This window comes from Bombina bombina, chromosome 2 (genome assembly GCF_027579735.1).
Source record: "Bombina bombina isolate aBomBom1 chromosome 2, aBomBom1.pri, whole genome shotgun sequence".
In the NCBI taxonomy this organism is placed as follows: Eukaryota; Metazoa; Chordata; class Amphibia; order Anura; family Bombinatoridae; genus Bombina; species Bombina bombina.
Window position 1 is genome coordinate 1,141,449,417 of NC_069500.1, and position 27,335 is coordinate 1,141,476,751.

General features: G+C 35.9%; 1 protein-coding gene across 1 annotated transcript in view; it reads left to right on the plus strand.

Annotated features, from left to right (window-relative positions):
- ANXA10 (annexin A10) overlaps positions 1-27,335 on the plus strand; it is a 157,961-nt gene that overhangs the window by 54,559 nt on the left and 76,067 nt on the right. The window contains exons 3-6 of the mRNA XM_053700841.1: positions 439-533; positions 8,478-8,591; positions 17,745-17,835; positions 19,217-19,296. Of these exons, the coding sequence (XP_053556816.1) occupies positions 439-533; positions 8,478-8,591; positions 17,745-17,835; positions 19,217-19,296 (380 nt within the window). The remainder of the gene's footprint in view (positions 1-438; positions 534-8,477; positions 8,592-17,744; positions 17,836-19,216; positions 19,297-27,335) is intronic.

Consider the following 27,335-nt stretch of genomic DNA (forward strand, 5'->3'; position numbering starts at 1 on the left):
ATGATTGGTTGCATTAAAAACATAACAAATAGTTATAAAAATAAGGACTTTTTAAATAAGTAACTAAACTAATCAATAAGATGCCTCTCACTAAATCAATAAAAATGATCAAAGCAGGCACATTTAGCATAAAAGCAATTTCCACAGAGAAAAGTATTCGAAGATATTCTAATGATTTATAATATTTAAATATGAAATATATATGCTTTTGTATTGTAATTGTTCCTGTAAAAATGTTAATTTTGCTAAGCTGTACATTATTGTATGTTTTATTTTTACTGGAGGTTATGGAGTGATCATTACGTGCTCTGAATTAACTGTTAGTCAAAATAGTGTCTATTAAAGATTTTTCAATAAATCCAAGAACTGTATACTTTTGGTGACTGTTATTAAATATCAAGAGGGTATCAGTTGAAACATGTTCTTCTTTTTCTACAGGATGTGACAAGGACGTCTTGATTGATATTCTAACTCAGCGCTGCAATGCACAAAGGATTATGATTGCTCAGGCCTATGGGAACTTATATGGAAGGGTATAAAATGTCTCAAATATGCTGTCAATCATAAAAGTTCCTACTGCTCTCCTTTGACATACAAGGAGAGTTTATTAATTGGTTTTAAAATACAAAGACCTCTATGAGCAACTTAAATAGCCTTAAAACATCATATAAACCATTAGTATTTTATATTTTATTTTTTCATTGTTATATGTCAGTAACCTTTTAATAATATCCTATTTAATGTGGTTAGTTAAATAGTTAAATGAAAGATAATAAAGAAATTAATCAGGGGCCATAATTTTGAGTTTACCTTAAGGGGTTTTTGTCATATTATATAGGAAGCAATGCATAATATTACAGCATGAAGATAAGTATAATATAGTAACTGTGTTATAGATTTAGCTCCATTGTACTCTTCTTATAAACGCTGATTTAAACTCACCAAACTCAAAAAAAGTCTGCATTAATAATAAAAGTTATTTATTTTAAAAAAATGTTAGTAGTTCTTTGCATTTTCAGTTTATCTCTAGCTGTAAGATGGTGATGTGGATTGCTAAGCCTTGCCATTATAACCAAGTATAATAAGACAATAGTAATTTATCAAAAATGTGCACTTGTCTAAGGTATATATTAAAGGGATAGTAAACACAAAAATGCTATTGTTTAAAAAGATAGAAAATCCCTTTATTTACCATTCCCCAGTTTTGTATAACCAATACTGTTTTAGAAATATACTTTTTACCTCTGTAATTACCTTGTATCTAAGCCTCTGCAGACTGCCTCCTTATATCAGATCGTTTAAGAGACTTGCATTTCAGGCAATTAGTGCTGACTCTTAAATAACTTCGCGTGCATGAGCCCAATGTTATCTATATGAAGCACATGAACGAACGCCCCCTAGCTGTGAAAAACTGTCAAATGCAATTAAATTAGAGGCGGCTTTCAAGAACTTAGAAATTAGCATATGAACCTACTTAGTATTATCCTTCAACTAAGAATAACAAGTGAACAAAAGCAAATTAGATGATAAAAGTAAATTAGAAAGTTCTTTAAAATGTCATGCCTTATCTGAATCATTAAAGTTTAATTTGGACTTTACTATCCCTTTAAAGAATATAGTCTTTTAGACTGTTTTCTTTTACTAGATCAATCTTGGGAAAATGTCCCTTTAAGATCTTCACTTTTCCATGCCAGAATCCTCAAATTAAGAGAGATGAACAAAAATAATGAAGTTCTGAGATACAAATGATATATGTGAATACTACAGGGCCATACTCACACACTTGAGAGCTAATGACTGAGCTCTCAGTTGTATTCACTCAAAAATATCCCACTCCTCTTAGATGACAGGAGACTACAGGGTCTAGGTAAACATTTATTTAAAATACATAAAAACATCAGATATAGGACAATATATAAGCACACTATAAGGACAAGCAACATTACAAATGTATGATCTACAGCTGAAGGAATGCCGTGGCATCTCAGCATTCCCAGCTGAATTTGGATCAAGGTAGTTCCGTTGCATTCAAAAGTCCCGCCTTACGTGCTGTATCCTAATCGATAAGCGACGTACGTTTCCCCCACAAAGACTTTTTCAAGGAGTCCTCAAGGAGTCTCAAGTGTGTGAATATGAATATATATATATATATATATATATATATATATATATATATATATATATATATATACATATATTATATACCTTAGACAAGTGCACATTGTTGAAAATTACTATTGTCTTATTTCACTATTTATATTATTTTTTTTAGTAATTTCTCATTGTAAAAGGTAATTACCTCATTTTTTTTGTTTGCACAAAGCATAGCAAATGAAAAATTATCAGCATGCCCATATTGGGTATCACATTATAGGTGTAGTAACTGCAATGAATTACGTGTTATGCTTCTCAGTGATAATTCACAACTGGCTAGTGAATTTAGGTCAGTCTTCTAGATAAAGAAAAGCATCCTTAAAGGGACATGAACCCCCCCCCCAAAAAAAAAATAAAATATGATTTAGACAGAGAATACAATTTTTTAAAAGTTTCAAATTTACTTATTTTATTAAATTTGCTTAATCCTCATTTTATTCTTTGTTGAAGAGATATCTGAATAGGTAGCGTGCACATGTCTGGAGCTCTATATGACAGGAAATAGTGCTGTCATCAAGTGCTCTTGCTAATGCAAAACTACTGACATATAGGGCTCCATTTAACAAGCAGTGATACCTGCTTTGGTGTTCCTGCATTTCAGTCTCGACAATAGTGAGCCGGAAAGGCTAGTTAGTGCTACTTGTTCTATCCCCACACTTTAGGTGGCGATTTGCAGTTATATCAATCCAATCAGATCGAGATGATGGACAGCCCCCCTTTGCGTGTAATTGGCCTTGCACAAGTTGGCTTTGCACAATAAGGGAATTGTTTAATGTTAACTACAGGCAGCGTGCTGCTGCTCGCTAACCGGGAGGCTGGATGGATGAGGTTTAAGACTGCGAACCTCATCCTCCCAGCCTTTGATAAATGTATATTATAGTACTGCAGACATGTGCACAATCCTAAATTTACCTTCCTGTTCTTCAACAAGGGATAACAAGAAAATCAAATAAGGGCTAAATTACTAGTAGAGAGCTATTTATCACTCCTGATCTCGTCTTAACGCCACTAGAAGTAATAATTTTTCATGCGACGGGAAGTTGGGAGTAAAAGTTTTCACTTGCACGCTAACTTGACATGCACAAAAAAGTAGAACTTCAAATATCACCATCATGTTAACGTATTACCCCATAGAAGTTGGCGCTCTACAAATAACTGATAATAATAATAATAATAATAATAATAATAATAATAATAATAATAATAATAAAAGTCAATGGAGTGTGAAAAGTGGAAATATTTTTTTAACATAATTTTTATTATATGGTATTATTATGAGTGTAACTCTACTTTTAAATAAATTTTTGATGTGTCTTGCGAAAAATAAATTTAAGCGTAACAGTTAACCAGAGTTCTAAAGTTGCACTATCCAAATAAATTCCATTGCACTTAAGTGATCGCGTTTACTTTTAACTTGTAATGAACACAATACTTCCAACATGTGCAGTCACTTGCAATAAACCCGATATCGCTTGAGCACAACTGTTAGTGCGCCACTCGTAACCTGTCCCAAAATGTGGTAATAGAATTACATTGGAAAGTTGTTTAAAATTGCATGTTCTATATGAATCATGAAAGAAAATTTTTGTGTTTATGTCCCTTTAATTACTTTATTACTAGTATGGACAAGCTGAAAAATGGTTCCAAAAACTATCATATAACTTGTATAGACTAAACAAACAAGAAAAAAAAAAAACATATATCACAGTATAAATATATGTCAATACCTACAGCATATAATTTCTTAGAGTGACTACATCATGTGAAACTAGGAGCTCGCTAGAGTCCAGGTTCCAGTCCAGGTTTTGCAGCTAGCTTTCTCAGACACAGCAGCACACAGGAATCTTAAAGGAGAATATTACTGAAGAATGAAATGAATGATGTATTTTTCAGACAACCCAGAAGGAAATTCCATGTTAATGATTTCTCCCACTGTTCAAGTGAAAAATCTATAAGAGTATATCTGCTAGAAATACTACAGGATATAGCAAATTGTGATGTGTATTACTACATCAACCCAAACAAGATTGTAGCTGCTGCTCTGGGAGACAAGGGAACACGGAACGGACGGTTTTAGAGGAGAGCATCATCTAAGTGAACATCAGAGTCGTTACTAACGACCGCAAAGATCTCCCAGTCGCTATAAAGTGACCGCCAAGCTCTTCTAATCAAAGACTTTCTAGTCGTTTAGTCGTTTTTAATAACGACCGCAAAGATACACCTGCCCAAATAGTCGTTTTTGAACGACCGCCAAGTTTCAACATCAAAAGGACCCACCAGTTGCTACTAGCAACCAAAGGGAACAAACCGCACTTTTAGTCGCTACATCACGACCGCACAGCCTGCACAATTTGAGGATCATTTATCCCCATATTGCATTAAGCAACCATCAAGTCATTTATTTTGACCGCCAAGTTCTACAGTTATTCCCCCAAGACTTTCACAACCTTTGCGGAATAGGGGCTACCATAGAAACGCCGTACGCAACCGGCTTTAGTGACGTCACACCGGTCACGTAAAAGGCGCAATCAACACCATCTGGTAACGCCAAGCCGCACACAACGCGGTCTCTACCCGACAGTTAATTCGCATCTCTACTGAACACCTTAGGAGATACATTTTTACTCCACATTTGCTAACAGCAATTTAAAAACGCAAGTACTTTACACTGCCATTTGATCTTTTTTATCAACTGTTACTAAACAGTAACGAATAAGGGAGACGTCCCTGCACTTTTAGATACATATGTTTTAATTGTCTAAACACTTGATATATTGTTTTAAACCTTTATTTTAATAAATTGTATCTATATTTGTACTCTCTTCGCTTCTTTCAATCTTTTAGTTCACTATACCGATATATACAGGGAGTGCAGAATTATTAGGCAAATGAGTATTTTGACCACATCATCCTCTTTATGCATGTTGTCTTACTCCAAGCTGTATAGGCTCGAAAGCCTACTACCAATAAAGCATATTAGGTGATGTGCATCTCTGTAATGAGAAGGGGTGTGGTCTAATGACATCAACACCCTATATCAGGTGTGCATAATTATTAGGCAACTTCCTTTCCTTTGGCAAAATGGGTCAAAAGAAGGACTTGACAGGCTCAGAAAAGTCAAAAATAGTGAGATATCTTGCAGAGGGATGCAGCACTCTTAAAATTGCAAAGCTTCTGAAGCGTGATCATCGAACAATCAAGCGTTTCATTCAAAATAGTCAACAGGGTCGCAAGAAGCGTGTGGAAAAACCAAGGCGCAAAATAACTGCCCATGAACTGAGAAAAGTCAAGCGTGCAGCTGCCAAGATGCCACTTGCCACCAGTTTGGCCATATTTCAGAGCTGCAACATCACTGGAGTGCCCAAAAGCACAAGGTGTGCAATACTCAGAGACATGGCCAAGGTAAGAAAGGCTGAAAGACGACCACCACTGAACAAGACACACAAGCTGAAACGTCAAGACTGGGCCAAGAAATCTCTCAAGACTGATTTTTCTAAGGTTTTATGGACTGATGAAATGAGAGTGAGTCTTGATGGGCCAGATGGATGGGCCCGTGGCTGGATTGGTAAAGGGCAGAGAGCTCCAGTCCGACTCAGACGCCAGCAAGGTGGAGGTGGAGTACTGGTTTGGGCTGGTATCATCAAAGATGAGCTTGTGGGGCCTTTTCGGGTTGAGGATGGAGTCAAGCTCAACTCCCAGTCCTACTGCCAGTTTCTGGAAGACACCTTCTTCAAGCAGTGGTACAGGAAGAAGTCTGCATCCTTCAAGAAAAACATGATTTTCATGCAGGACAATGCTCCATCACACGCGTCCAAGTACTGCACAGCGTGGCTGGTAAGAAAGGGTATAAAAGAAGAAAATCTAATGACATGGCCTCCTTGTTCACTTGATCTGAACCCCATTGAGAACCTGTGGTCCATCATCAAATGTGAGATTTACAAGGAGGGAAAACAGTACACCTCTCTGAACAGTGTCTGGGAGGCTGTGGTTGCTGCTGCACGCAATGTTGATAGTGAACAAATCAAAACACTGACAGAATCCATGGATGGCAGGCTTTTGAGTGTCCTTGCAAAGAAAGGTGGCTATATTGGTCACTGATTTGTTTTTGTTTTGTTTTTGAATGTCAGAAATGTATATTTGTGAATGTTGAGATGTTATATTGGTTTCACTGGTAAAAATAAATAATTGAAATGGGTATATATTTGTTTTTTGTTAAGTTGCCTAATAATTATGCACAGTAATAGTCACCTGCACACACAGATATCCCCCTAAAATAGCTATAACTAAAAACAAACTAAAAACTACTTCCAAAACTATTCAGCTTTGATATTAATGAGTTTTTTGGGTTCATTGAGAACATGGTTGTTGTTCAATAATAAAATTAATCCTCAAAAATACAACTTGCCTAATAATTCTGCACTCCCTGTATATATATTTCTAGTACTGGTACCTATACAGCACTTATCACCAATCTAATATTAGATTTGAACCCTAACCTGAGGGCGGGTCTCGGGAATAAATTGTGGGAGGAGATATGAGTGGTAGTCAGCTGCTTAGGCTGCAATTGTTAAACTGCAAGCAAAAAGCATCATTACCACAACTGCAGGAGGGAAGTGCCCCTAGTAATTTGGTCATTCCAGGGACAGTCCTGCTTGAATAGCCCTGGCTTTGCAGCCTGTCTTGCAATAGGGCATATAACTGATATATTTGTTCCCTGGTGAGTCTGAAACTTTCAAACACCTGCTGCTCATTCAGGGTTTCTATATCCAGCCTCACTCTGGGGATGTCTCTCACCCTGCATTTTTAAATATCTGTTCTGAGGTTAGGTTAGGTGTGGTCTTTTTCATAGCTGTGTGTTGCTGGTTAAAATTTGTGAAAGAAGGCCCCGGGAGCATATAGTGGGAGGGGCATTTGACCCCGTAGCAGGGCAAGTGGAGCCGGGTGGATGCTGGTGGGGTGGAGCATGTAGAGGAGTTAAAGGGGTGAAGACAGGAAGTGCTGCTCGTCTTCGCATCCGGACCTGATGGTGGGATGAAGCTCCCTCCCGCTCTCCCCTTTTTGTTCAGAATTGGTTTTAAGTTGTCGCAGCGATTGGCGGGGGGGCTTGCCTGATTTGGGTGGTAGCTCCTGGCTTGGTATCTCCTGTGGAGACAGGAGAGGTTGAATTGTGGAAGGGTTAAAAATAAAATGGAGAAGTGATGGTAACTTGGCAAGCCCCGGGGTAGTTATTAATACAGTTGTATTTATGATGTTTTATATTTATGTAGTTACATATCGGAAATTCAAAGACACTGAATGTAGTTAGAATATTTTTCAATTTAAATATATTAGCCTTTATCATAACATTTAAAAGTAATTATTGTAATTATATGATTTATATAGCTCAAAGATATATATACAATTATCATACATATATACATGTAGGCGAAGATTATTATTAGATATAATTATATTTATATATATATTGAGAATATATATAGCATCCCTGGGCAAAGGTTGCATTTGAAATAGGTAGACACATGCTTGCATCTATTTTTCTAAGTACATAGATATTGATATTTCAATGAAAACATAGATGTAAATATTCCTATACATAGGACCAATAAATGTTGCATATATAACCTCTTTCTACATGGAATGTTTGCAGGATTTGCAATTTCAATGAGAAACAGGCCTCAAAAAGCTCCTTTTTCCTCATTTACACCTAGTTGAGCTGGGTGTAATATTTCTCAATGTATCGACAGCCTCCGACAGTGTATTAACGGTTTGCGCTTTTATTGGAATCCTGGTATAATTTATCAATTAATGGCTTCTATTACTTTCTATGGGACGCAAAGATTTTTTCGTCAGCCAGAGTCCGGCTGCCTATATTGAGGTATAATGCGCCACTGGAAGCAGTCAATAAACAAAATTGCTTCCAACAGCATATTTATTGGTTTGCGAGCGCATGCAAACCGAATTGCGGCTTAATGGAAAGAAGCTCTAAGTCAGCTATTATTAATGTGTTTAATGTTATAATGTACATGGATTTTATACACATACTATCAATCAAATTAATGCTGCACACACATACATTTCTGTATTTTAAAAGGGTCCGATATATGCAAAAGTAAATGGCTCCATTAATTGCTGTTTATTTTTTATCACAGAAGCATGTTTAAACAAAATGAAAACTGATATACATGTCACTTATCACATTTTATTTCAACACATTCTTACAATGTCCCAGCCAAAATTGCTTTAGCATTATGTCACAAAAGGGAACACTGATAAAGATTGTATTAATTTCTTCATTAATTCATTTCTTCTATCCTGCATTAAAGGATTTGCTTGGGGACTTAAAAGAAAATCTTGACGGTCATTTCAAAGAAGTTATGGTTGGCTTGATGTATCCTCCACCATTGTATGATGCCCATGAACTTTGGCATGCTATGAAGGTAAATATTGCAATTCAATTAAAAGTGAAAATGTTATTTGAAAAACAAGCAACAAATTAACAGTGCTTACTTGTAGTTGTAAGGTGTAAACAATGTGCTTTATATTCAATTCAATTCATATACAGTACAACGTATCCACATACAAAATACAAAGCATAATTGCACAATTAAAATACAAAAGAATACTTGCACAATATAAACAGCTCAGCCGCACTGTAATGAGGGATAAACTGTCCAGCCAGACTTCTGTGAACAGGATGTGTTTAAAAACCACGCCCCTTTCTTAGAAAATGTTAAGCAAAAACATAAATACACAAACATACATAATTCTAGCAGAGGAAAGCACGTGAGAGTTAAAGTGAATGTAAAGTTTAACGAATAAGTGCCCAGTATCTAAATACTCTTAAAAACAGGGGCACTTTAATTGATTTAACTTTACATTGAAGCTTCTTTTTTTAAATACTTACCTTTTCTTTATGGAAATCAGACCGGCGATCCTCCGTCCACGGCTCCTGCTGTAGTTAGCACAGTGATGACAAATCTGGCTTCCTTCAATCGTTGCGTGACCCCCTTTGGCGTTCACCTCTTATACTTGAGAATGGAGTCCCCAGAATCATTTAAAAAACCCTGGGAGTGATATCCAGACCAAATGTAAGAGCAATAGACTAAAAATGCTTGTCCAGGAATGCAAATCTTAGAATAGATAATGATCAATGTGAATAGAGATTTGAAGATACGCATCCTTCATATCTATTGTGGACATACACTTTCATTGCTTAACAAATGGAAGAGTAGTGTGAATTGTTTTCATCTTGAATAAAGAAACCTTGAGAAACTTTAAATCCAGAACAGGCCTGTAATATCTCTACTATTTGGAACAATAAAGAGGTTGGTATAAAACCCTGACCCTGTTCTGACCTCAGAACTGGGACTATTACACCCATAAACTCTAGACCACTGGTTTTAAAAACTGTCCTCAGGCCTCCTTATCAGGACAGGTTTTCAGTATCATCTTGGGTGAGAGCAGGTAAAATAACCATGTTTACTAATCAGCTGATTATTTTAGCTGTGCTCTAGTTCAGATATATTCAAAATATGGCCTGTTTGGGAGGTCTGAGTACAGGTTTGAAAACCAGTGCTCTATATTGATGACTGATTGAAAGATGGTTCTTGCCTTCACAGGATTCTTTGGAACATGAGACAGAAGAAACCTTCCCATGGGAGGCATCAACCTTCCCTCTGGGAGGCATCAATTTGAAACAAATTCTGTATCCCCGGAACACTATATTTAGAACCAGGCTGAAACTAGGCCCCCTGAAAGGTACAACAATTATTAGAAGCCCTGGCTTTGCCCAGGAAGAAAAGCTCTCTTACGTCCCGTCACAGTAGAAATAATAGCATCTAAACCAGGCCCAAACAACAATTTCCCCTGAAAAGGTAGGGACAAAAGCCTAGACTTAGAAACCATATCAAGCTGACCATGTTTTATATCATAACCAGAACTACAAATTCCATATTCTTGGCATTGAGTTTAATAATGTCTACAACAGCATCACAAATGAAAACATTAGCTGTGTTAATGAGTTTTAACTGATTTAAAAACTCTTCACCAGCAGTCTCCTCTGAAAACTGTTTAGACAAACCTTCACACCAAAGAGTAGAAGTTGCAGCAACACAAACAATACTATTTGCAGGACTACACAGATAACTTGATTTCTAAAAAGCCTTTCTATGGAAAGATCTTAACCTTCTATCCATAAGGTCTTTAAAAGAGGTACTATCCTCATCTAGGATAGCCAGAAAAGAAATAGTGTCATCTAATTAAGGGATAGTTTCCCAAATCTCTATATTATTTATTTATTTATAAAATATTTTACCAGGAAAGATACATTGAGATTTCTCTCGTTTTCCAGTATGTCCTGGGTACACAAAATATTGCATTGATACAATGGGTACAAAAAAATAAAAAACAATAATAATACACGATATATGCACAAAAATTTAACATAGAACAGGTAGGAAATATATAATCAACAATGACAGGTGCATTCTGTTTTGAGATATGTAGAGAGGGATCTCTTAAAGGATATTAGGCATGGGGAAGGTTTGAAAGTGTGCGGGAGGTCGTTCCATAATTGTGGTGCTCTGTAGGAAAAGGAGGATCGAGCTGCTTTCTTTTTGTGTTGAGGCACGCTAAATAATGTGCTGGTACTGGATCGGAGGTTATAGGAAGTGGGAATAACCGGTGAGAGCAGTCTGCTCAGGTATGGTGGGAGCTTCCCAGAAAAGCTTTTAAACACAAGGCAGGAAAGATGGAGGGTGCGTCTGGATTCCAGCGACAGCCAGTTTAGTTCTTTTAGCATGTCACAATGCTGGGTCCTGTAGTTACATTGTAGCACAAAGCAGCAGAATGAGTTATACAATGTATTAAGTTTATTAAGGTGAGTTTGCGGTGCAGGTGCATATACTACGTCCCCGTAATCCAAGATAGGCATCAGCATTTGCTGTACAATCTTTTCCTTTACAGTAGGGCTGAGGAAGGATTTGTTTCTGTACAGGGCACCTATTTTTGGATAAAGTTTAGATGCCAGTTTTTCTATATGGAGGCCAAAAGATAGATTGGGGTCTAACAACATACCCAAGTATTTAAAAGAGTGGACTGCGGTCAGTGTGTAATTTGATTTTGTTTTGATGCATAGATGGGAATTTTGTAGTTTGTGTAGTTTAGGTCCCGTTCCAAAGATCATTGTGACAGTTTTGTCAGTGTTTAGGAAGAGTTTGTTTTTTGAGATCCACTTTTCTACCTCTGTGAACTGGTCTTGGAGCACTGCTTCAAGCTGCGGTAGATCGGAATTGTTTGCATAGATTACCGTGTCATCTGCATACATGTGTACAGTTGAGGATTTGCAGACATTAGGCAGATCATTTATAAATAATGTGAATAGCAGGGGGCCGAGAATGGAACCTTGGGGAACACCATACGTGACTGGGAGAGGGAGGGAGTCAAAGTCAGAAATGGAGACATATTGTGATCGATCCGATACATATGATCCAAACCAGGTTAGCGGACGATCACCAATACCTGAGTTTTTTAGTTTGAGCAATAGTATGTCGTGGTCTACTGTGTCGTGGTCTACTGTGTCAAAGGAAAATAGCTCCAGTTAGGTCTCCTTGTTCCATTCCAGTTTGTATGTCGTTGCAAACTTTTAGGAGGGCAGTTGTAGTGGAGTGATTTGTACGAAAACCTGATTAATCAGGGGTCAGATAGTTAGATTGTTGGTAATATTCACATAATTGCATATGGACGCATGTTTCTAAGATTTTTGAAAATACTGGTAGCAATTATATTGGGCGATAGTTAGAAACCAAGGTTATCTCCCCACTTTTATGGATAGGCACTACTCTTGCAGTCTTCCAGAGTTTGGGAATGTATCCAGACACCAAGGATTCATTAATTAGGGTTGTGACAGGTTTAGCAATTGCTGGCGCACTAAGCTTCAACAGCATTGCTGGGATTTGATCAGGTCCAGACTGGTTTTTCATTTTTAGGTTATTAAGGTGTTTCTTAATAACATTGATGGGTACAGGTCTAAAATTGAACTTCTCTATATTGGGGCTTTGCTGATTTAGTGGGGCCTGATCCACATTTGTAGCTTCAGGATGCATGCCATTTATTAGTTTGTCAATCAGGGTGGTGGAGCATCCGACAAAATATTTGTTAAAGGCATTTGCTACATCTAAGGGAAGTTGCAGGGTTTGTTTGTCCACATTGACAGTGGAGGGTTGGGAGTAGATTGGTGGAGTTTGTAAATTATTTATGTATTCCAAAACTTTCTAGGGTTTGATATGTTATTGTTCAGATTTTCACAGAAATATTGGGCCTTGGCCAATTTTGTTTGTTTAGTGCATATATTTCGCCATTGTCTATATACACAGTGATTAGAAGCAGGCAAAGGATACATCTTCTTAAATTTTAATGCAAGATTAAAAGGCATACCTGGCTTAGAACACCCCTTTGAAATAAATTCAGAGATAGCATTTAGAACCAGAGAACTGAACTCAGGAGATATAGCAGCAAGTTTAAATATCAAATCCAATTGCTTAACGGGCTTATCCTCAGAAACTTTCGTATCCTGAACCCCTAAGGTACATAACAGTTCTCGTAAAAGAGAATGAATATGCGCAAGCTTAAACAGAAAAGAGGATGACTCTGATAATCTGAAAACACCTCACCCTCAGAGGATTTAGAAGCACCAGGTTCAGAAACATGTAGCTAAACAGACATTTCTATTTAAATCAGAAAAGCTAGTGAAGGGATGTTCAGTAACTGAAGAAACTGTCTAGACAAAATTTAACTTTCATGATTTAGATAGGGCATGCAATAAAAAAAAAATCCAATTTACTTTTATCATCAAATTGCTTTGTTCTCTTGGTATTCTTTGTTAAAAGCTACACGTAGGTAGGCTCATAAGCTAATTTCTAAGCCCTTGAAGACCACCTCTTATCTCAGTGCATTTTGACAGTTTTCACAGATAGACATTGCTAGTACTATATATATAAGACCATATAGTTTATACACTTAACAAGAGATATCCTATTCTTGTAGCAATCATGATACATACCCTTGTTAGTAGTGGGGGTGGATAATGAGTGAATGGGAGAAACATTAAAATAAGCACTGGTATACAAACAAGTTGTACCTTAAACTCTAGGGATTATTGAATATTAAATATAAAACATTAAATAAATATATATAAATATATCAAAATAACAAGAGTATTGCATTGAGCAATGATATTTTTTTATTGGACTAACTATACATTTATAAGTTGACAAGCTTTCGGAAGAGTTCCTTCCTTTATCAAGTCTGAAGCAATACTGACCTATTCAATGGAATTTACAGATTATATCTTAAAACACAGAATAGCTAAGAAGACAGAAAGTGCACGGAGAGGAGGAGGTGTCGTAAAAATCATGAGGGGGGCTAAGGGTAACAGGCAGACAGTGTCCAGTATAGGACAGACAGGGGAAATATATAGCTATACATAGAGCTTAAACTGACATAAAGTTATATATCAACATTGAATCAATATCTATAAAGATGTGAAATTGTATATACAGGGGGAATACAAAAGTTAAAAAAAGACAAAAGTGTGGACATAGGCTTACCTGTGTACCTATGTATAAAGAATGTGGAATATACAATGTAATTGACTAAATGAAAGTACATTACAAAAATTTTTGATAATGTGTTAAGAATCCAGAGTCCACATATAGTCCAGAATTAAACAAGTTGAAGTGCATTATCATTTTCATTTCAAAGGTTTTTCTTTCAAAGGTGTTTTTGAAGTCATTTAGTCAATTACATTGTATATTCCACATTCTTTATACATAGGTACACAGGTAAGCCTATGTCCACACTTTTGTCTTTTTTTTAACTTTTGTATTCCCCCTGTATATACAATTTCACATCTTTATAGATATTGATTCAATGTTGATATATAACTCTATGTCAGTATATGCTCTATGTATAGCTATATATTTCCCCTGTCTGTTCTCCTACACTGGACACTGTATGCCTGTTACCCTTAGCCCCCCTCATGATTTTTACGACACCTCCTACTCTCCCTGCACTTTCTGTCTTCTTAGCTATTCTGTGTTTTAAGATATAATAAATCTGTAAATTCCATTGAATAGGTCAGTATTGCTTCAGACTTGATAAAGGAAGGAACTCTTCCGAAAGCTTGTCATCTTATAAATGTATAGTTAGTCCAATAAAGAAAGTATCATTGCTCAATGCAATACTCTTGTTATTTTGATATCTAAATCTCTGGACTAACACGGCTACTCCAATCAAAGTATATATATATATATATATATATATATATATATATATTCATCAAGAAGAGAGCGGCACTCACTGGGTCTTATCCATAGCAGTTTAATACATATGTATTAAACTGCTATGGATAAGACCCAGTGAGTGCCGCTCTCTTCTTGATGAATATATACATAATTACTGAGCACCCTGGGCATTGAGATATTACAAAAGGGATACCTGGAGTGCTTTACCGATCTTTGATGTCTCTCTCTCTCTCTCTCTCTCTCTCTCTCTCTCTCTATATATATATATATATATATATATATATATATATATATATATATATATATATATATATATAGTACATTGGAGCCCTTTGCAGTCAAGTAGATGAAAAAACATGTAAAATCATATTTATGTAATATTCATATTTAATAAAGTGTTTAACTATGTATTAAATATAAATATGTCAAATTACAATGTTCTTCACATAGGGGGATATGTTCTAATCCTTTATATATAGATATTCCAATATATATCAGTATATATTTACCAAAAAACCATCATATATAGATATATACTCTCTAATAAAACACTTTTTGTTTCACTGTGAGTGCATTCTATGGACCTTTATTCTAGATAGATATATATAAATTAAAAGAGAGAAGCGCTCAACCTGGGAACGAACAATAGCAGTTCTATGGCTAGTTAACACCCAAGAAGCAGCCTCTTTTTGCTCAACATGTGCCTTTCACATAGAAAAACTTTCCTGTAGCATATCAATCTTATCCTGACTTAACAGTACAGTCCAGCCCCGAAATACCAGGCAATCCCTCTCTGAATAAGGGAAACGGCAAAACCCTCCTGTGAGTGTGCTTCTACTTATATGTATTTTTTCTCCCTAAGGGAAAAAGGGGCAAACAGACAGGGATTCCTTGCTCAGGGTGCTTAGAGGAATATGGCTACACCTCACTGACTATGCCAAATGAAAGTCGAAACGATTGTCTGGGGTTGCTGTGTTCCTTGTTCAGCGAGGAATTGCCTGGTATTTCGGCACTGGACTGACCGTAATAGGCAGGATGAGTCTGATATACTACAGGAAAGTTCTACTTTGTGAAAAGCATTACTGGGCTAAAAAGAAGCTGCACCTAGGTGGTAAATTGCCATAGAACAGGCTAACAATGGTACTGAGCTGGCTGTTCATTCCTGTGAGTGTGCTTCTCTCTATATGTGTATATATATATATATATATATATATATATATATATATATTATGCATTTATGAATAAATAGAACATACTCTGCTATGTGAAGAATATTGGAATGTGTAATATTAATATTTCATGTTGGGTTAGCGCACTTGAGAAAACGCTATTGTGTTTGCACGTGAGTAAGGGTGTTATGTATTTTTTCTAACTTGCATGCTCCATTGAAGTCTGTGGGGGAATACGGTAATGCAGTTGCTATAATCGAAGTTCGTCTTTTTGCGTGTTTGCGCTTATACAAAATGTTTTACTTTCAAGTTGTAATATGCGTGCTACCCGATGGGTGCAAAAGCTTTCTTCTAGCGAAGTTAACACACTTGTGAGAATGCAAAGTATTGCTCCACTCATAATCTTGCCCTTTATGTGTTCAACTAGCTCCTAGTGCCTTGCTGCTCCTTCAACAAAGGATACCAAGCGAATGAAGCAAATTTGATAACATAACATTAAACTCTTATGATTCAGATAGAGCACATAATCGTAAACAACCAGTTCACTTCCAATACCAGAATGTGCACAATGTTTTTATATGTACACTTTCTGAGGCACCACCTCCTACTGAGCATGTGCAAGAATGCACAATATATATATATATATATATATATATATACACACATACATTTTTGTGATTGGCTGATGTCGTCACATGATGCAAGGAGAAGGAAAATTCAACTAACTTTGAAATTTGTCAGAAAAAATCTACTGCTCATTTGTAATTCAGGCTTTATGCTTTTGCATTTTATGTATTTGTTGATAAAGCCCTTCTACAGTATTTAATGACCCTTTAAGTACTCAGTTAATGAAAATGAACTAAACTGAAACTCTGTGCTCCTCACCTCGAAATCCATATTAAATACATGGCAACCAAATTACCTGCTTATGTACCTATAATATAGAGGGGCCTCATAAAAAAATCTAAAATAAACGTACCTAATTGTTTAAATCACTAGACAATGTCATTTTGTTCTCTATCATGGGCAAGAACCAAAGAGATAATATTACAAATGTTTTGCCTTATTTTGCTAACAAAAATATCCCTTAATTGCACAGTCAGTGCAACACTGTTGTCTTTAAAGTGCCATAAAACATGTTGAGATCTGTGCATATTCTAAAAGGGCTAATTAAGTAAAACATAGTTTGCATTAAAAAAAAAATTAAAAAATTGCTGGCCAGTATTTTAAAATAATTTTCAAAAATAAGCAAAATTACTTACATAGCTGTGCTTTCTGAAGTAGACCGATCCCCCCTTTATCAGTGTTAAACATCAGAAACACAGGCATTGTATTTTAACTGAGTTCATAGCAGTCTATTTGCTTATAGGCATGCTGTAGTAGATAATGACTGTTAAAGTCTTGCATTCTACCATATCAATGGTGGATATATACACAGCCATAAATGGAATTGTGTTGGGGGAGTTAGATCTGTACAATTCAGACACTTAAAAGAAAGTTTTAATGACGAGGCAATGCAGTATAAATTTGAAGGTAAAGTAATTAAAGTACATATTATTATATTTTGTCTCTATCCCAAATGTGTTTTATGTCCCTTTAAGGTGTTCTGGCAAAGTGTTTTTACTGGAATAGGGACCCCAGAATAGCTTATTGCATAGGGCCTCTGGGTAAGGAAGTGTTTTCTTTTATAAATACTTTATCTGAGGGAGTGAAGAATTTTCCAGTTTTCATTAAAATTGAACACATATAGCAGGAAGGTCTCCACATTTTGAGATTGATAGAGAACTAAACTATATGAGTTTAGTTTTCTTAAATAGTTAATATTTATTGACTTGGTTAGTTGTTCGTTTTGTTTCTTTGAAATGCCCATAATATTTTATTTAAAAGGAGAATATTTCAAAGACCTTATGCAATCTTCTAAAAATGATTTAATATCTAAAACAAAACTCAACCAAAGGAAGATAGGTTTGACAATATGAACTTTATATTATATATATATATATATATATATATATATATATATATATATATATATATATATATATATATATATATATATTTGCATTGTATGTAGATACTCTTATTTAAAACATTTATCTTTATTGTGTCTATGTTGCAGGGTGTTGGCACAGATGAAAATTGTCTCATTGATATTTTAGCTTCAAGAACACCTGGAGACATATTTCAAATGAAAGAAGCATTTCAAATGGGTAACTGTCTCGTTCACTAAAGTCAGACTTGTCTAATCTTTTATTTTTCATTTTGGAAAGCCTATTTCAAGGGGTTGTACAAAAAATGTAAGTACAGTTGTTATATCTCAGATACTGTATATAAACCAATATGATGCTGAGTAGGGATGGGCGAATGTGTAAATTTTCGAATTTCGAATGTAGAACGAATGTTATTACCGAAATTCGAATTCTAAATCCGAATGTCGATAAGAACGAATATTCTTAAAAATTTGAAAATCAAATGTTATTTACAGTTTTCGAATGTCACTTTCGAATTTGAATGTTTATAATTATATCGAATGTCCACATTCGAAATTTCGAATTTAACATTCTATTTAACAAATACTATTCAGACGTTCAATAGTTCTTGCGGTAGGGCGGGAATCTAGTAAATTGATACATAATAGAAATACTATTACAAACATATAAATTCGAATTTTTCGAATTCAAATATAAATTCGAATTTTTCGAATTCGAATATTGCATAATTCGACTATTACATTTAAAGAAAAAGCATTAGAAATACTATTACAATCTAAATTCGAATTTTTCGAATTCGAATATTGCACAATTCAAATATTACATTTAAAGAAAAAGCATTAGAAATACTATTACAATCTAAATTCGAATTTTTCGAATTCGAATATACGTATTGCATAATTCGAATATTAAATTTAAAGAAAAAGCATTAGAAATACTATTACAATCTAAATTCGAATTTTTTGAATTCGAATATTGCATAATTCGAATATTACATTTAAAGAAAAAGCATTAGAAATACTATTGCAATCTAAATTCGAATTTTTCGAATTCGAATACACGTATTGCATAATTCGAATATTACATTTAAAGAAAAAGCATTAGAAATACTATTACAATCTAAATTCAAATTTTTCGAATTCGAATATTGCATAATTCGAATATTACATTTAGAGAAAAATCATTAGAAATACTATTACAATCTAAATTCGAATTTTTCGAAAAGAATATTTTCGAATGTAATCGTAAAATTCGAAACCGAACATTCGAAAATCGAATGTTAGAATGTTATGTAAACATTCGAAATTCGATTCGAACGAACGAATGTGTTAAAATTCGTGCCGTTTTTCGAATGTTGCGAAACATTCGCCCATCCCTAATGCTGAGGTGTATTGCTTCATAATTTTTTCAGCTTGCTCTGTAACTGAAAGGTTAACGCATTTTTTAAACTCATAATCATAATTCTAGTGTGGGTTTTTTCATATTAAAACATTGTTTTCACAATCAAATTCATTAGAATGAATATTGAAATGCAATGAAAGACTGTCAATAAAATACTAGTGATTTCCTTTCAAAATAATAACTCATTGTTTCTTTTTAGAATATGGCAACAACCTTGATCAAGACATTTATTCTGAGACCTCAGGACATTTCCGAGATGCATTAATGAATTTGGTTCAGGTAGAAAAAGTATAATGTAAACCAATTTTAATGTTGACAAAACTTTAATGTATTAACATACAATGGTGTCACCTAGGGAGATAGGACGGGGGGACAGTAGCCCCCCTGTACCCCCATTTGTGATTGGCCCTTGTTTTCCCACTCCACTCTGCCCATGCTTCCCCAGCACTATGCTGGCCAATCCAACAGTACGTCTCAACCCTGCCCACGTACTGTCTGACGCTGCCCGTGGACCACCCTGCCCTGCCTGCCCCCTCCCATCATGACCGTACCCACAACAACAGTTGGCCTCTGGAAAATGCTCCACTTCTAACTATTTTCTGGAGATGTCACTGTTTACATTGTTTTAACATTCATTTCCCTAAATGTTTCTTGCTCAATACCCTCTTTATGTGAAATGAATGTTAGGGGATTTTTCTAATGGAACATTGTCTCCTATTTTATTTTTTCTTGCTGAACAATAATAATTAATTTTTTTTTTTTAATAATTGGGAAAATAGAAAAGGGGAGGTGGAAGGCGTTTACAGTGCATACTGGATAATAAACATGCCTGAACCCTCTGTTTTCCCTGTCTCAAATATTTCGTTTTTTGTTGTTTTTTTTGTTATTAATTTAAGTGTTTTTAAAGGACCATTTACTTAAAAAAACAATTAAAGGGACAGTCTAGGCCAAAATAAACTTTCATGATTCAGATAGAGCATGCAATTTTAAACAATTTTCCAATTTACTTTTATCACCAATTTTGCTTTGTTCTCTTGGTATTCTTAATTGAAAGCTTAACCTAGGAGGTTCATATGCTAATTTCTTAGACCTTGAAGCCCACCTCTTTCAGATTGCATTTTAACAGTTTTTCACCACTAGAGGGTGTTAGTTCACGTATTTCATATAGATAACACTGTGCTTGTGCACGAGAAGTTACCTGGGAGCAGGCACTGATTGGCTAGACTGCAAGTCTGTCAAAAGAACTGAAAAAAGGGGCAGTTTGCAGAGGCTTAGATACAACATAATCACAGAGGTTAAAAGTATATTATTATAACTGTGTTAGTTATGCAAAACTGGGAAATTGGTAATAAAGGGATTATCTATCTTTTAAAACAATAACAATTCTGGTGTAGACTGTCCCTTTAAGTCAAATTATATTGTCATGATTCAGATGGAAAATAATCAAAGTAAAGTTGTTTAAAATGATCTATTGTTATCTTGGTATTCTTTTTAAAGGATACCTAGGTAGGCTCAGAAGCAGCAGCAGAAGTGGCTGTACATTTTGTTGTTTCTTGTCGCTGTCTCACCAGATGTGTTCAGCTTGCTCCCAGTAGTGCATTGCTTCTACAGCAAAGGAAACCAAGAGAATGAAGATAATTTGATAATAGAAGCTAAGTTGAAAGTTGTTTAAATCTGTATGCTCTTTCTGAATCATGAAAGAAAAACTTTGAATTTAAAGGAACACATTGAAGCCAGTTTTACAGCATAGTCAGTCATTGTAGCAGTAGCACTTTATTTAGTTTAAGCTGCTGTCCATTTTCTCCTCTGCTCCCTAAAAATGTTCCACATTGGCAAAAGCAGACAAACAAATTTTTGTTAACAAGCAAAATACAATATTTGTGTCTGTGTAAATGTATAATACGAATAGGAAGTCTAGTCAAACTTTCAAAAGCAGAAGTCACCTGAAATGTAGACGGCTTGAAGAAAGCAGGATAAAATAAATTCTGTGGGGCATATTTATCAAGCTCTGAATGGAGCTTGATGCCCCGTGTTTCTGGCGAGCAGTTATGAAGCAGCGGTCACAAAGACCGCTGCTCCATAACCTGTCCGCCTGCTCAGAGCAGGGCTAGAAACAGGGCTAGTTTCTATTGAGGTGGTAAAGTTTGGAAACTGGTGGTAAATTAAAATGTCTCCATAGACTTTAAAGGGACAGTCAACACCAGAATTGTTGTTGTTTAAAAAGATAGATAATCCCTTTATTACCCATTCCCCAGTTTTGCAAAACCAACACTGTTATATTAATACACTTTTTATTTCTGTGACTAACTTGTACCTAAGCATCTTCTGACCACCCCTAATCACATGGCTTTTAGTTATTATCTATTGACTTGCATTTTAGCCAATTAGTGCAGTGTCTGCCACTAGCCACAGGCGTGCTCACAATGCTATCTTTATGGCCTACATAAGCTTGCTCTCCCCTGCTTTGAAAAGTAAATAAAATAGAGGCAGTCTTCAAGGGCTTAGAAATTATCATATGCACCTTCCTAGGTTTGCTTTCAACTAGAATACCAAGAGAACAAAGCAAAATTGTTGATAAAAGTAAATTGGAAAGTTGTTTAAAATTACATGCCATATTAGAAAAATTAAAGTTTTTTTTGGACTTGATTGTCCTTTAATGGAGATAAATGTTTTTATCATCAGTTTCCAAACTTTACCACCTCAATGGAAACAAGCCCTAAGTAACAAATAAACTCCACTTGCCTAATAGTTGTCCTCATCTAACTCTGCATTAACATCATTCTCACCTTTGCAGTTCCCACCTCCTGTTTCTCACCCTCCTACCCCTCTAGATTGTAAATTCCAACAGGAATAGGGCCCTTAATTCCTCCTGTATTGATTTGATAAATTTTGTCCTGTGTCTTAAAGGAATAGTCTAGTCAAAATTAGACTATCATGATTCAGATAGAGCATGCAATTTTTCTTCATTCTCTTGGTATCTTTATTTGAATGTAAGCTTAGGAGCCGGTCAATATTTGGTTAAGCACCTAAGTAGCGCTTGCTGATTGGTGGCTACATTTAGATTTCAATCAGAAAGTTCTACCCAGGTGCTAAACCAAAAATGGGCCATCTCCTTTTCTTAAATTCTTGCTTTTTCAAATAAAGATATCAAGAGAACGAAGAAAAATTTATAATAGGAGTAAATTAGAAAGTTGCTTAAAATTACACGCTCTATCTGAATCACAAAAGAAAAAAATTAGGTTCAGTGTCCCTTTAACACTCTGTTCTCTACAAATGTTTTTCAGTAGTCAAACTCCGCCCATCACTTGCCTTATTTGGAAGAGTCAATCTGGACTGGCAACTGGAATAGACAAGGCTTTTCTATGCTTTTTTGCTACATAATGTTCCATTATTGTGTAGTTTCTTCTCTGATTATCTCTGTTGAGGCCAAGTAAGGATAGATATTGTATGAAGCATGCTCTATCTGAATCATGAAAGTTTAATTTTGAATCGAATATTCCTTAAAATATATGGGATCATCATTGTACTTTATCTTTTTTTACCTATGGACAGCAATGCCGAATGTGTTGGCAATAGATGATAGATAGATAGATAGATAGATAGATAGATAGATAGATAGAAACACACCTTTTAAATATTTCTAGGGAGATTGACATTTTACAAAAGATAATGAATGACTACATTTGGCGCTGCAGACCTCCGCGTATTAATAAAAGCACAATATATAAACCCACAATCCAAGGGGGTCTGGGTGTTCCCCACCTTAGTTCCTATAAGTTGGCTACATCTCTTCAGAGAGTTTTAGACTGGTGCGGATATGAGGGAGATAAGTCTAAAGGATGGGTACAAATAGAAACATATCTAGCGGGTACAGATCACCTAGGCAATAAGTGTTGGAACCCTCAAGCTTTGAAAAACCCAATAGTTTCCCAATCATATATTACTAATGAAACAGGGAAAGACTGGCTGTTTGTTCTTAAATCATATCGAAAAATCTCTACTAAATACTCTCCACTCACAAATTTACTATTAAAACCTGAATTCCCTCCGGGTTTTAAAATGGAGAGAAACACAGACCCCCTCATTCTCAACCTGGATCCAAATCCATACATTATTAGATAAAAATAAACTAAAGACAAAACAGCAAATTGATTCATTGTCTCTCCCATTTTTCACCTCATGGTTTAATTATCACCAGGCCAGACACTTCATTCTTTCACACAGACATAAAGCTGATCTTATACGTCCACTCACACAGTTTGAGCAGGCCTGCTCAAATGGTTCGAAATCTCTTAGGTCAATCTCCACATTATATAAATTAGTGCTAGAAAATAGATTTGCCAAATTACCTTCTTACACGATAGGGTGGGACAAGGAAATGGCATCAAACACACCTCCCACGGAATGGCTTACTAGATTTAGAAGGCTAGCACAGTCTGCGCATTCCTCAAGAGCAAAAGAAACAAACATTAAAATTTGCATGCGCTGGTATATGACTCCAGCAAGACTTAAACATATATATAAAAATAGCTTGGGTACATGTTGGAGAGGGTGCGATCTAGAGGGAAATATGAAACACATCTGGTGGGATTATGCACCTATTAAGGAATTTTGGTTTGAGATCTTTAAGGATATTAATTTGGCGTTATCTACACAACTGAGCCCGAACCCAGAACTAATCCAACTCCAAAAAGTCCCCCAGATAGCGTGTAAGATACGTAGACAACTATTCCAAATCATGATAAACGCAGCAAAACAAATGATCCCCAGATATTGGAAAACCACTAAAATACCCATTGTTAGTGAGTGGAGAAGACTAGTTAATACGGATCTAATGTTAGAGAGATTTTAATACCTCAAAATAGGCAACCTAGACTTCTTTGAAGACATCTTCTTTTTTTGGAAGTCCTTTACTTTCGGGCTCAACCAAGTAAGAGACCCATAAGAGCTGTTTAATTATATCACACAAAAGCTTCAGTTCATCTTGTACTTTACTTCCCGCATTGCAACATACAGTTTCTGTGGTAGACTCTATTTATACCTGGGTACACATGGTTTATCATTCACTATTTGTTTTAGTTATTATTTTTATTATATTGTTTTTTATTTTATTTTTTTATTTCTCCTGTACAACACATTCCATAAAGCTCGTACGGCTAGATTTGGAGTTTTGTCGGTAACGACCCGAAAAACTAACGCCGGCTTTTTTCTGGCCGCACCATAAAAATAACTCTGGTATTGAGAGTCCACAGAATGGCTGCGTTAGGCTCCAAAAAAGGAGCGTAGAGCATATTTAACGCAGCTTCAACTCTCGATACCAGAGTTGCTTACGCAAGCGGCGAGCCTCAAAAACATGCTCGTGCACGATTCCCCCATAGGAAACAATGGAGCTGTTTGAGCTGAAAAAAACCCAAACACCTGCAAAAAAGCCGCGTTCAGCTCCTAACGCAGCCCCATTGTTTGCTATACGGTAACCCTTCCTACGTCTGCACTTAACACTCTAACATGTACCCCGAGTCTAAACACCTCTAACCTTACACTTATTAACCCCTAATCTGCTGCCCCCGCTATCACTGACCCCTGCATATTATTATTAACCCCTAATCTGCCGCTCCGTAAACTGCCGCTACTTACATTATCCCTATGTACCCCGAATCTGCTTCCCTAACATCGCCGACCCCTATATTATATTTATTAACCCCTAATCTGCCCCCCACAACGTCGCCTCCACCTGCCTACACCTATTAACCCCTAATCTGCCGAGCGGACCTGAGCGCTACTATAATAAAGTTATTAACCCCTAATCCGCCTCACTAACCCTATAATAAATAGTATTAACCCCTAATCTGCCCTCCCTAACATCGCCGACACCTAACTTCAATTATTAACCCCTAATCTGCCGACTGGAGCTCACCGCTACTCTAATAAATGTATTAACCCCTAAAGCTAAGTCTAACACTAACACCCCCTAAGTTAAATATAATTTACATCTAACGAAATTAATTAACTCTTATTAAATAAATTATTCCTATTTAAAGATAAATACTTACCTGTAAAATAAATCCTAATATAGCTACAATATAAATTATAATTATATTATAGCTATTTTAGGATTTATATTTATTTTACAGGTAACTTTGTATTTATTTTAACCAGGTACAATAGCTATTAAATAGTTAAGAACTATTTAATAGCTAAAATAGTTAAAATAATTACAAAATTACCTGTAAAATAAATACTAACCTAAGTTACAATTAAACCTAACACTACACTATCAATAAATTAATTAAATAAACTACCTACAATTACCTACAATTAACCTAACACTACACTATCAATAAATTAATTAAATACAATTCATACAAATAAATACAATTAAATAAACTAGCTAAAGTACAAAAAATAAAAAAGAACTAAGTTACAAAAAATAAAAAAATATTTACAAACATAAGAAAAATATTACAACAATTTTAAACTAATTACACCTACTCTAAGCCCCCTAATAAAATAACAAAGCCCCCAAAAATAAAAAAATGCCCTACCCTATTCTAAATTACTAAAGTTCAAAGCTCTTTAACCTTACCAGCCCTGAACAGGGCCCTTTGCGGGGCATGCCCCAAGAAGTTCAGCTCTTTTGCCTGTAAAAAAAAACATACAATACCCCCCCAACATTACAACCCACCACCCACATACCCCTAATCTAACCCAAACCCCCCTTAAATAAACCTAACACTAAGCCCCTGAAAATCTTCCTACCTTATCTTCACCCTGCCAGGTTCACCGATCCGTCCTGAAGAGCTCCTCCGATGTCCTGATCCAAGCCCAAGCGGGGGGCTGAAGAGGTCCATGATCCGGCTGAAGTCTTCATCCAAGCGGGAGCTGAAGAGGTCCATGATCCGGATGAAGTCTTCATCCAAGCGGGAGCTGAAGAGGTCCATGATCCAGATGAAGTCTTCTATCAACTGCATCTTCAATCTTCTTCCTTCCGGATCCATCTTGCAGACCTCCGACGCGGAACATCCTCTTCTCCCGACGCCTACTAGCCGAATGACGGTTCCTTTAAGGGACGTCATCCAAGATGGCGTCCCTCGAATTCCGATTGGCTGATAGGATTCTATCAGCCAATCGGTATTAAGGTAGGAATATTCTGATTGGCTGATGGAATCAGCCAATCAGAATCAAGTTCAATCAGATTGGCTGATCCAATCAGCCAATTAGATTGAGCTCGCATTCTATTGGCTGTTCCGATCAGCCAATAGAATGCGAGCTCAATCTGATTGGCTGATTGGATCAGCCAATCGGATTGAACTTGATTCTGATTGGCTGATTCCATCAGCCAATCAGAATATTCCTACCTTAATTCCGATTGGCTGATAGAATCCTATCAGCCAATCGGAATTCGAGGGACGCCATCTTGGATGACGTCCCTTAAAGGAACCGTCATTCTTCAGTTGGACGTCGCCGGAAGAAGATGGGTCCGCGGTGGAGGTCTTCAGGATGGAGCCGGTCGTCATCGGATGAAGATAGAAGATGCCGCTTGGATCAAGATGGTTGCCGGTCCGGATCGCCTCTTCTTCACGGATAGGATGAAGACTTTGGAGCCTCTTCTGGACCTCTTCAGCCACCGGATGATGGATCGCCAACCCCCGCTTGGGTTGGATGAAGATTTTGGAGCCAGGACGGATCGGTGATACCTGGTGAGGTGAAGACAAGGTAGGATGATCTTCAGGGGCTTAGTGTTAGGTTTATTTAAGGGGGGTTTGGGTTAGATTAGGGGTATGTGGGTGGTGGGTTGTAATGTTGGGGGGGGGTATTGTATGTTTTTTTTTACAGGCAAAAGAGCTGAACTTCTTGGGGCATGCCCCGCAAAGGGCCCTGTTCAGGGCTGGTAAGGTAAAAGAGCTTTTAACTTTAGTAATTTAGAATAGGGTAGGGCATTTTTTATTTTGGGGGGCTTTGTTGTTTTATTAGGGCGCTTAGAGTAGGTGTAATTAGTTTAAAATTGTTGTAATATTTTTCTTAGATATTTTTTTATTTTTTGTAACTTAGTTCTTTTTTATTTTTTGTACTTTAGTTAGTTTATTTCATTGTAGTTATTTGTAGATATTGTATTTAATTAATGTATTGATAGTGTAGTGTTAGGTTTAATTGTAGGTAATTGTAGGTATTTTATTTAATTAATTTAATGATAGTATAGTGTTAGGTTTAATTGTAACTTAGGTTAGTATTTATTTTAGAGGTAATTTTGTAATTATTTTAACTAGGTAACTATTAAATAGTTCTTAACTATTTAATAGCTATTGTACCTGGTTAAAATA